The sequence below is a fragment of the Aptenodytes patagonicus genome, chromosome 6 (assembly GCF_965638725.1).
Source record: "Aptenodytes patagonicus chromosome 6, bAptPat1.pri.cur, whole genome shotgun sequence".
Classification (NCBI taxonomy): domain Eukaryota; kingdom Metazoa; phylum Chordata; class Aves; order Sphenisciformes; family Spheniscidae; genus Aptenodytes; species Aptenodytes patagonicus.
This window is the reverse complement of record NC_134954.1, coordinates 37112047-37123185: the sequence shown is the minus strand read 5'-3', so window position 1 is coordinate 37123185 and position 11139 is coordinate 37112047. Positions and strand designations below refer to the sequence as shown.

Here is an 11139-nt window from a genome sequence, read left to right as displayed (position 1 = left end):
TATTATGGTCTTCCCTTCCATCTGCAGGTCAAAACAATATTCGCTGCCCTCCTTCCTTCAGGCACAGTTCAGTATTAACTTCCAGCATAAGGCACACCATTTCAGCTTCAGAGTCTTTCTTTCATCTTTGATTCCTCTCATATTCTTCCCCCCTCCCAGATCACTTCAAGGCAAAGATGCTTCTCCCAAATTATCCTGCCTGTTCTCCTCACCCACCCTGCCAAGGAGTTATGTTTCAGTATGTTATTTTCTAAATGGTCGCAGTCACTTAGGCTTCAATGGAATTGTTGCTGCCCAGGATAAGTCTGGCATATCTCACTGTGGCTGTCACCCGGAGCCCAGGTAAGTGACTCATGATTTGTCTTTTGTAACCTGCCCATGCAGAATAGGGAATGAAAGAAGAAAATGAGCCTGAGAGGGAAGCTGCTCCCATGTTCTCATTGCAATCCCAGTCACTTTGAGGTGTTTTGGGGTGGGGGGCTTGTTTGTTTGCTTTGTCTGAAAAGGGTCATGGTGGATTCACTGAAAAAAAAAATGAAAGCAAATCTGTTCAGAACACATCTGGAGACTAATTTTGTGTGGAAGCAGCTGTCAGAGTAGATGGAGAAAATGGTGAGAAAACAGGCTCCAGTAGCCTTCCTGGCAGTCCCATCACAAACTTAGCCCTAGAAAAATCTCAGTTTCTGAAGTGACTTGCAATCAGTGGTTGAAAAGATGTCCCAAAATCTTTCTACCAGCAAGAAAAGAACAGTGTGTAATATTTTCTGCTCCACAGCATTGTCTAAAAGACATATCCTTACCAAATATTAGCGGCATAAGGATCCTGGTTGTTGTTGGTCCCTACTGGACTGGTAACACGTCTGTGGGTCCTGTAGTTACATGGATAAAATTGATGTTTCACAGTCCTCCCTGAAGAAAACCTTAGGATGCCTCGGTGTCTGCACCCTCCTCATTCCAGTGAAGATGTGAATCTCAAATCTCTGCCAGATGTTACAGCTGCCTACAGACTACTTGGCATCCCGACTGAGGACTTACTGAAACACCTCCTACCTGAGAGGAGATGCCTCCTCCTGGGGTCACCACCCTTCACTGGCTGTAGGCATCTGTCAGTTCTGTAATCTCACCTGCCACTAATCTCCAGTAAGTAGATCTAAAGTTCAGCAGTGTAGATGTGGACTTGCAAGTGGCCTTTTCAAAATGGTGGTTTGGCATCTACCCCTCTGCATAGCCTCCTCTCAGGGTCAGTTCGACCTCAGACAGTGGCCTCTGTGCTGTGGACCAGATGGGCTTGGCAAGGTAATCCCATAATAATACATGTGAGAGTTGCTTGTTCTGCCTTTGTGACTGCGTGCTCCATGTGAGGGAGTGCAGTGAGGAAGGGTAAGGTGTCCTTCATGGCCTCGTCGGATAGAAACGAGGATTTGGGAGGCTCTATGTGGAAGTGCTCCACAGAGCACTGTCATTCTCACTGTGTGGGAATCTCCTGGAAAACTGTACAAAGCACTTGAGCAGTGGGAGAAGTTTTACCTGCTGAAAAATTGCCCCAGGGATGTCTTCGCGTCTTCACAGAACTACTGCAATACAAAATTTTGTGGCCAGTTCAGAAATGTAATGCAAGTCGTGGCATTTATTTCCCCATCTCTGTTTTGTTTCTTTTTTGTGTTGGCTTCTTTGTGTTCAAGCTTCAGACAGTACAGAGTAAAAGTGACAAGCTTCCCAGCTGTATTTATTAGCCTCTCTTACACATTATTTATTCAGCAGCAGCATGGCTACCAATACTACATATTTAGGATTGATGTCCAAAGTGTCTGAAGACATATGAAAGATCAAAGATGTCCTTTTCCTCTTTTAAAATAGCAATTTTGAATATCAGATGTTGTTTCAGCTGTACTGCTATGTATAAAACAGTGATAATTCTAGAAAATTTGCTATTCTTTAATATTAGAGCCATGGCTCACTGTATTTGATCTCAGTAAAAACTCAAACCCATATTAAGAGGTTGAAAATCTCAGTGCCATTCTGAAGCTAAGTAGATTTGTTTTTGGAAAGTAACGCAAGTGTTATATCTTGGCATTATGATGGTAATATTTTTCATTTTACAAGGATATCCAGAAGGGGGAAAAAGTGTCTTCTTTTATTGGATTCTTTTTTCCAATTCTCAGTAAGCATGATTGCAGATGGCATTGATTGTTTTTCTTTTAGCAGCTTCTATGAAGAGATCAAAGCCTGAGTATTGGTCACAGAAGCTGAACTAAGCTAGTTGATTATATTGACAGTATATCTAGGGCACAGCTCACCTATATCCTGCCTGCATTTATTATGGCCAGATGTTAAGCTAAGTATTCAGTAAAAAACAATCCTGACTGTATATACACACACAGTGGTGGGCTTTGAGCTAGTGATTCCCATTCAGACCTCGGAGATGTAGTAGGTGGTTCTGTGGAAACAGCAGCTCACTGCTCACTAGCAGGCAAAAGAAAGTCAGTTGTTACTAGGAATGGAAAAGAGCACAAAACTAAGAACGCTGTTGTGTATGTCCGTGGCTCACCTGCATCTCAGTGTGTTTAGTTCTGATCTCATCTCAAACAGGATAGCAGAACTAGAAGAGGTACAAGTTATAGAACTAATCAGGCAAAAAAAAAAAGCTCATCAACTGTGTGGAATGGCTTATGTGCAAGGATTATGTAGCTAGGCTAGGACTATTCAGGCTGGGAAAGAGACATCTAAAGAGGGCTGTAGTAGATGTCTGTAACGTCTTGAACAGTGTCAGAAATGTGAACAGGAGATGGTGACACACTGGTGTTCAAAGCTAGCAGACATCAACTGAAATGACTGGAGCAGCATTCAAAGGAGAAGGAGATTATTCATATAGTTAAGCTGTGACAGGTTGTCAAGTAAAAATACACCACTGTGCTTGTGCATGGGAGGTGCCTGAGCCACCGACTTCTGGGAGTTAGGAGACTCTGTTAGGGGATGTTGCTGCATGTGTTTGCTAGTATACTGCCTGAGCATCAGACATGAAAGGTGGTATTGGAGGATTTAGTTTGAGCTGCTGTGCCTGATCCTATGTGTTTTTATTTTGCTTTATGACATGTTAGCCTGGGTAGAACAGTTAATAGCCTAACAGTTTTGTAATGATCTGTCTCCATGTCGGCAGCAGCTGCATCCCACTTAAGCTACCAACTTATCCCTAATTGCAGTGTAGCTGTAACTTCTGTTGCGGCAGCTTTACCCTGCTCTTCTGGGGCTCAGCCACTAGATGCCCCTGTCCCACAAGCAAGAAGCTGGAGGAGACCTGCGCTGCCTGGCACACAGGGAAAGCAGCTATGCGCTGCTCAGTATGGGGTGTGTGGCTGTTTTCTGTTGTGAGTAATAAGCAGAGATCAGTGGTTCTGTGCATCAGGCCAGAACTCTTTCGAGAAACACATGTAGCAATCCTCTGTGACATTTTGCCATTTTCTCCTCTTCGTGGACCATAAGATATCAACCCCTAATGCAGTGGGAATCCATCCTTTCTTAGCAAATGAAAGAGAGAGGTTGGAGAGCAGACCTGATTGAGGAGATCAGTAAGGGCTATGTGTGGGCAGCAGCAAAGAAAACCAGACAGGAAACTGCTGAGAGCTGGATGAAGCACTCTGACCTCACCACCAAAACAATGTAAAGTACATCTGGAAGACAGTAGGGTTTGCTGAGACTTTGATACACTTTGATCCCTGGACAGGGCTGACATCAGGTCAGATTTCTTTTGCTTTGCTGTAATGACTAAAGCAGTTCTGTGTAGGGCACTTGCATCGTTAATGCTGTCTTTAAAGTTCAGTGTGAGGATTGGACGTGATGCCGATGAAAACACGATGTGGGTATGGGCTGATTGCTCACCCTGACTCTGTATTTGACGTCTGTCTGTCCCTGTGTTCACCTTTGCACATCTACAGGAAGAGCAGTGCACAAGCATGACTGTTGACTTATTTGCTTAGCTATGTGAACAGTTTGGGGTGGCAGTGACCAGGGTCTTTGTGACACTGAGCAATAAAATTAGGTTTTACAGGTGACCTAAGGACTCTGAGGGGCACTGAAAGGACCCTGTTGTTTCATTTGGTACCCTATGAAGATACCTTTTTCCCCTTCCTTATAATGGAATCTGCTATTGCTCAGAGTGTGCAAATGTTTTTTGGGAAACTGTTGGGTGTCGTGTTTTTAAAGGACCTTGAATCTCAAGTGTCTGTACCATCAGCAATTGGGACACCCAGGCAGCATTGCAAGGTCTGTTCTGATCCAGTAATGCTTTGGCACTTGTGCCAGTGTCTTGATATTTATTCTCCACATCCACCTTTATGGTAATAGATTTGTCTAGATTTGTCCTGGTCAGTAAATATGTGCCATCAGGTCCCAGGTTTGCCGTTCTGGTAGGTTTCCAGTATCTGCTGTTTCTCAGAGCACCCGTCACTCCCTGCAGCTCTCTGAAAATCACTCCTCCTGGATTCCCCATCAAGATCACTCACCTTGATTCCTGTCCCCTGCCCCTGCTAGTCTTGTTGCTGACTGTTGTGTTTCTGTGGCTTTTCCCATCACTAGAGAGGGAGGTGGTGGCTGGCTCTGAGGAGGGACTTCTTCAGAGCTTCTCATCTCCTTCAGGGAAACTGGGTAGAAATCGGTCCATTTCATGAATGCTGTGGCCAGCATTTTCAGACTTCAGATCCAAAAAGGAAGGCAGCTGGTGAGGAAGGAGAGATTCCCATTCTGATGCAAAGCAAGTCAGAGCAGGTAGTGTACAGTCAGTCTCCTACTGCTTGGAGATTGGCTGTGATAAAATTTGTGGCTCAATTTCAGCCCAAAATGTTTCTTCGCAATGGGTATCCTAGAAGTCTTCCTGTAGCTTACAGATCCTCTTACAGCCACTCTTCCCTCCTGCAGGTAGAGTCAGTGAGTCACATACCTACAAGAGGCAGGTATTCATTAGCATCATCGACAGTCCCTGTGCTAGTAATAGCTGTAATTAACACTGTCAGTACACAGAAGCCCTGAGACAGCTTCTAAATAAACTACTTTAAATCCTGCCCCCTATAAATGTGTAATGCCACCTAATCAACATAATTTCCTATAGATTTCTGTCTCCTGTTGAATACTCCAGAGGCTAATAAGCTGTGAACTTCTGTTGAACTCTTTTTCTCATGGTTCAGATGTTCAGAATGGCTCTTTGCAAAGACTATCCAGTGTCTGGTATGTCCTGAATGCAGCTGGGTGCTTCTTGGAGTGAAGCTGGGCTTGGAGTTACCTTGAATGTAGAGGATGGAGGCGGTCAGATTGTCCTTTCTGACACATTTTTAATTGTGGTGACAGTTTTATGTCTGAACAGGGACTGGAGTGTTAATCAGTCATTAACATAAGCATGCTAGAAATGGTGGTAATGAGTCTTTGTAGCTGGTGGGTATCTCAGCAGGCAGGTGTGGTGAAGCTCCTCTTCCTCAGCTGTGGAGCTGGGTTTGGTGCTACTGTGTGCACTCCTGAGACTTATGCATAGCATAAAAAGAAAATAGATCAGCAGGGCTTTTCCCAGGTGACCCTCATACAGCTCTGCTGAGGCTGGACCTTGCTGTCCCCAGGAAAAGAGCTGCCCCTGACTAAAACACCGCAGAAATGCAGGCTTGGATGTGCACCCTGACCTTAGAGAACGCTACTTCATACCTTGGATGTGTCCATAACTCTGCATGCTTTTTTTTTTTTTCTTTAAAAAAAGCAAGCTACTGTGCTGAGGCTTTCAGAGGGAGGACTCATCCCGGCTGGCACAGGGCCAGCACAGCTGCCAGTCACTCAGCCACAAGCCATGCTAGCAGTGCCAGGAGACAGCGCCACGCTTTCTTCTCCAGAGAGTGACATCTCTTGATGGTTCGCTGCCTGGAATAGAGCTTGCTGTGTGCTGGAGAGTTTCTTGCTCTCCTTGTCTTTTATATATTTTGCCATGTTTTTGTTTTCAGAAGGGCTTTTTTAAAGCTTAGCCATTAAGGATTGAAAATATTTTGCCAACTCATAATGTTGCTCAAAGCAAAGGGGCAGTTTCCTCACTACATTCTCAACCTCGTGGCTTCCCACCTTGCAAGAATAATGTTTCATCTCAATTCACTTTCTTGTGACTTCTCTTACAATGCAGATGAAAGGAAGATAAATGAATTGCTCAGAGTATAGGTGTACATGTTGTACTGAAGATACTCCTCCTCTAGGATTCTGTTCTGCAATTAACTAATTTCTAATCTCATTTTCTAATTTTCCCTTTCAAGGAGTTTTCAAAACAGTGTACAATGCAAACAAGAAGAAACCTGGTGCACAAGGAGGGACCCTTCCCAAAGAAGACTCTTGGATTTAGGGGGGTGCAGGTGTTTGGCACTTAAAATGTCTGCCACTTAAAATGTCTGCCACTTAAAATGTCTGCCACTCTGCAGATTATCATGTCACTTGGCTAGATTAATTGATGTTGTTTCCAGTTCGAATGACTAAAGATACATTGATGTGGCCCTTCGCAGGCAGGCCTATCTAAGTGGCAGGAGAAAAAACAAGTGTGAAACCAGAAATTCCTTCATTTGGTCAGCAGCATTGCTGTGCTCAAGCCGTGAAGTTCATGAGCTTCTATTTTGGCTTGTCTTGTGCTGAATGGGTTATGAATGCAGGCAAAGCAACCACAGCTTTGCCTGTGAAGGACTGTGTAGATTTATGCTAAATGACACAGATGTGGCTTTAGTGCCTATATATTCTTCAGCCTTGGAGCAATATGATGGAAGTGTCCCATGTGTATTATTTGAGGCACGTGGAGGGTGGGAAAAGGGTGTACATAACACCACAGCATTTCCAGTGTGGTGAGTTTGAAAGCTGATGACTGTCAAAACATAAAGAAATTCTCATTCCTTAATTTGCTTGGATGATTTTTAGTTATTATTTATTTGCCCTTTGGAGGAGCCTAAAAAGGGTTGCATCGTGACTTTTCCAGGGGGATGCAAGCAATGAAAGGATGAAATTCATCTCGGTTCCCCTCGTGATCATTTGCAAAGTTGGAGAGAGAATATATTAGCTGACTGGCAGGATGGATGGAAATGCTGTTAGGGACCTTTACTAGAGAGCGCTCTGGCTAATGTTATCAAAATGGGTGCCATCCCAACAGAAGGAACATAGTAGCTTGAAACAGAGATTTATCACGTCTTTAGCTGCATCTCGTGGAATCCATTTCCCTGGAAAAAAGGCAGAACTGGCAACAGAAGACAGTCTGAATTGCCCGAGCTGCAGCTATATTCATAGCTGATACTGGGCTGGTGCTTAAACACGGGTCTCCATATTTCTTCCAAAATCTTCTGGTTTTTTTTTTTTTTCCTCTCTGAGTTCTTGCTACTGAAGCAGAACCCCGTGCTGCCTCTCCCACCCAGTTACTGAATCTTCTTGTGCCTATGAAATTACAGTCCATCTGTTGTAGGAAGCTGATAATGAGAGGATGGTGGTAAACAGAAAACTGGAAGCATTCACAGCACACCAGCACTGCTGTTCTACCTGCTGGATTGCACAGGTAAATGTATTAGGGTCAGAGCTCTGATGAAAAGAGTGTATTTTGCCAGGATGAGGTGTTGTGTTAAGGGTCAGGAGAGGAGGAGGGCTGGGGCAAAGCCAGAAATTTGTATGGGTAAAGGTTTTAAGCTTCATGTGAATCAGCAGAATAAAAAGTTTGAGTCTTTTCCAAAGTCATGGCTTGAAACCAATTTCTTTTGCTGTTGATGCTGGAAATCAGACCCATGCTGCCCAATATGAGCTTCCAAATTCTTCAAAGCACACTCCTGAGTGTGCCGCAGCTGCAGGGGGATTGCTAGGGGCAGAAGGGAAGGAGAGAGAGAATTAGGTTGTCTGGAAAGGTTAAATGTGATTGCAGGAGTGCATGACTAGCTGACTCCCTGACTGGGACAGGAAAGAGCTAACACTTGTGTAAAGCACTCTTTTGCGGATGATGTCCCTAACAACATTTCCATCCACCCTGCCTACCCGCTGATATACTCTTTCCACTATATCATTTCTAAATACTGTGTGCTTAGTTCAAACGGTGCTTTCTGTTTCTGTGACTTCTTGCTGCTCGGAGGCAGACTGTGCGAGGCTCAGACAGCAGCAAGTTGTATCCCGGTTACCCGTGGCCCTTCTGCATTGCTTGGAAGAATTCAGCAGTGCTTCTTTACAAAGTTGTCTCTTGATAAGCTTTCTCATCCCCTAGGAGTCTGGTTTAGAGAACTCATTTTTTTTTTCCTGCACCAGACATGTTATGACACTTCAGATGCTAACCCTTCAAATAGTCACCTCCTCCCTTGCTTCAGCTTTCATGTATCAGCTTTGGTGGTCCTGTTCTGTAGTCTGAGAGACTCCTGTGCAATAAGGGATGCATCTGCTTTCTGGACAGCTGTCTGAGATGGAGATTATGCTTGTAAGAAGCCTGTGTTACAGGGAGTGGATGCAGTAATATGCAGTTGTTCAGACAAAGCAGCACTTCAATGTATTTCTGTTCCATATTTGAACAACCCTGGGCTAGGCATGAACCAGAGTTTCACAGACAACATGTCAGCTTACCATGGATGATAACAGCCAGTGATCTTGGACGTCTCACTGGATGGATACCTGCTATTTAAGTGCTCCCAATTCTGAGGGGACTGTATTTTTCAAGCCTTAATTCCTCCCTCAAGTCAGAAATAACAAACTGAAGCTCTTCTTGACCATGTGGCCTATGTAAGCCAACTCCTCATCTTTGCTGTGATCTCCAAAGCACACACTGTTGTTGAGACCTCTGTGATCAGAATAATGAAATGAAAACTTTCCAGTTGTACTTAGCTCTTGTGGATTTTTATCAGGTTAGTGCAATTTCATTGCACTGGATGTGGTAGTTTATGATTGCTTTGGTTATAATGGATTGTAGCATGATGGAATCCATAGGAAGTGGAAATAAATGAGTAGAATTGATTTTGTTTTATTTATGGCAGTGGATAAAGATGGAAAACTGACCATTTAAATTGCTTTAATCAGTACAGGAAAGTGAGTAAGCTACCTTTGTACTACTCTCCTTTACAATTTGATTGCTCATTTTACTAAAATCTGGTAATATTGTAACCACATCTGTTCCTGAAGTTAACTATCTGAACACTAAAGCCTGTGTTTAGAGCGCTTAGTTGAAGTAGGTATAAAAAACCCCCTGTATATTTGCTATATTCAGGCCCCAGCTTTGACTCTTGTGGGGCTAAGCCAAGCAAATCCACAGATGTGGGTGTTTTGTTTTTTTTCTGATAGTACCATACCATGTTGACACTGTCCCAACTGTGGCTGTGCAAGGAACTCGATACCAGCCAGTTCAGAGGGCTGTTGGAGGAGCACTAGCCAGACAGGCCTTTTTGGAGTCTCCAGCTCTGTGGTTAGTTACTGTGCTCTCAGGGGGGCAGCGGGAGGGAGGCTGTATGCTTAGAGGAAGAAGGAAAAGCATCTTGTGTTACCTTGGCCTTATCAGTGTGAACTGGGGCTCCCTAGTTTTCCTCAATGATCGTCTGCTTTGTCTTTCCTGAAGCTGAATGAGTCAAAATGGTTCAGAATTTGAGATCCTTCCTTCTTCAAATGAACGAAGAAGTAGGACCCTGCTGCCTTTGGATATATGGTGATTTCTTCCCATGGGGTGGTTAATTTAAACCCTGCTGAACTTTGGTAGGTGTCAGAGTGAAATGAGTGATGGGGACATTACAATACAGAATACCTTCAGGGAAAGGGCAGCCTAACTGTACCCAAAGCCTACAGCACCGGTGCCACTCACGTGTCTGTGCCCTCTTTTAGTGTACAGTAAAAGCCCCTGCTTAAAAGCATATACTCTCTTTAAGCCAACCGGTCTTTGTGGGGTCAAGCCTATTTCTGGGGGTTTTGCTAAGAAAAATGCTAGTGTAAAGGGCTGTATTTGTTGAAGTACAGCAGTATATATTGCTGGGTATAAAACTTTATCAAGTGTCTCTCATCCCCATGGAGCATGATATGGTCTTATAATTAACTCACTCATAAAGTTTCATCGCTATTATAAAAATACTAGCTGAATAGACAGTGTTGGAGTTCTGGGGTTAAAGTCCTGAAGACTTACCTGACAGCATCAATTACTTCTTCAAACCTATTTGCTCTTCTGCCCTAAAAATGTTTTTCAGTCAGTCAAAATCATGTCCCTTCTCCCCCTTCCCAGCTAAATGACATTACAGATCCATATAGCAAGAATTTGCTGTGCTATTTAAAGAGAGATCTCCATCCTCGGGCCTGTGTCTGCCTAATGCGTATCTATGTGTAAGTTAAAGCAAATGTACACTGGGCTATACACTGAAGCAACAGCCAAAGCTTTTTATCTTTTTCTTTCCCCAGGGTAACCACAGGAAGAAAAAAAAAAAAGTAGGAGTGAGGAGAAGAAAAAAGACAAACAAATTTTGCAAATCCTTCCAATCTGGAGCACTAGGCATGAAGCAACAAGGAAAATGCTGGTTGATCAGGGATGCTGTATATATGGTGAGAGGCCAAGGCCATATTAAGTAACTCCTATGAAATGTTAACTTCCCCTCCCACCAAAACCAGGAACCTCTAGCACTGAATAGACTCGTGCTAAAGGGTAAGAAACTAGGCTGGAGAGAAATGTTGTGTATTTCCTTTTCAAAGAGTAAATATATTTATATCAAAAGGAAGATTAATTCACTTTTATTCTCTTGAAGTTAGGGAAGAAGCTTTCTGTAGGAAACTTTCTGTATCTTCTCATATAGAATACTTCAGTTGGAAGGGACGTACAACAATCATCCAGTCCAACTGCCTGACCCACTTCAGGGCTGACCAAAAGTTAAAGCATATTATTAAGGGCATTGTCCAAATGCGTCTTAAACACTGACAGGCTTGGGGCATCGACCACCTCTCTAGGAAGCCTGTTGCAGTGTTTGACCACCCTCTCGGTAAGGACAGTTTATGTTGTAGCTTTCATTCTAAATAAAAGCCTATTTATTTATAGTCTAATCAAGGGCAAGTCGATTTTGTTTTCCTTTGCTACAACAAACACACTGGGGTATGATAACCTATCAAATATTCACCCATGATAGAACTGCCACAGAAGGAAGCAAGCGTAACATGAAT

At 43.5% G+C, this 11139-nt stretch overlaps 1 protein-coding gene across 1 annotated transcript in view; it reads left to right on the top strand.

The window, feature by feature from the left end:
• The window catches only part of CPS1 (carbamoyl-phosphate synthase 1), a 119849-nt gene that overhangs the window by 1929 nt on the left and 106781 nt on the right, over nucleotides 1-11139 (top strand). Inside the window, exon 2 of the mRNA XM_076340592.1 lies at nucleotides 160-342. Coding sequence (XP_076196707.1) covers nucleotides 160-342 — 183 coding nt within the window. The remainder of the gene's footprint in view (nucleotides 1-159; nucleotides 343-11139) is intronic.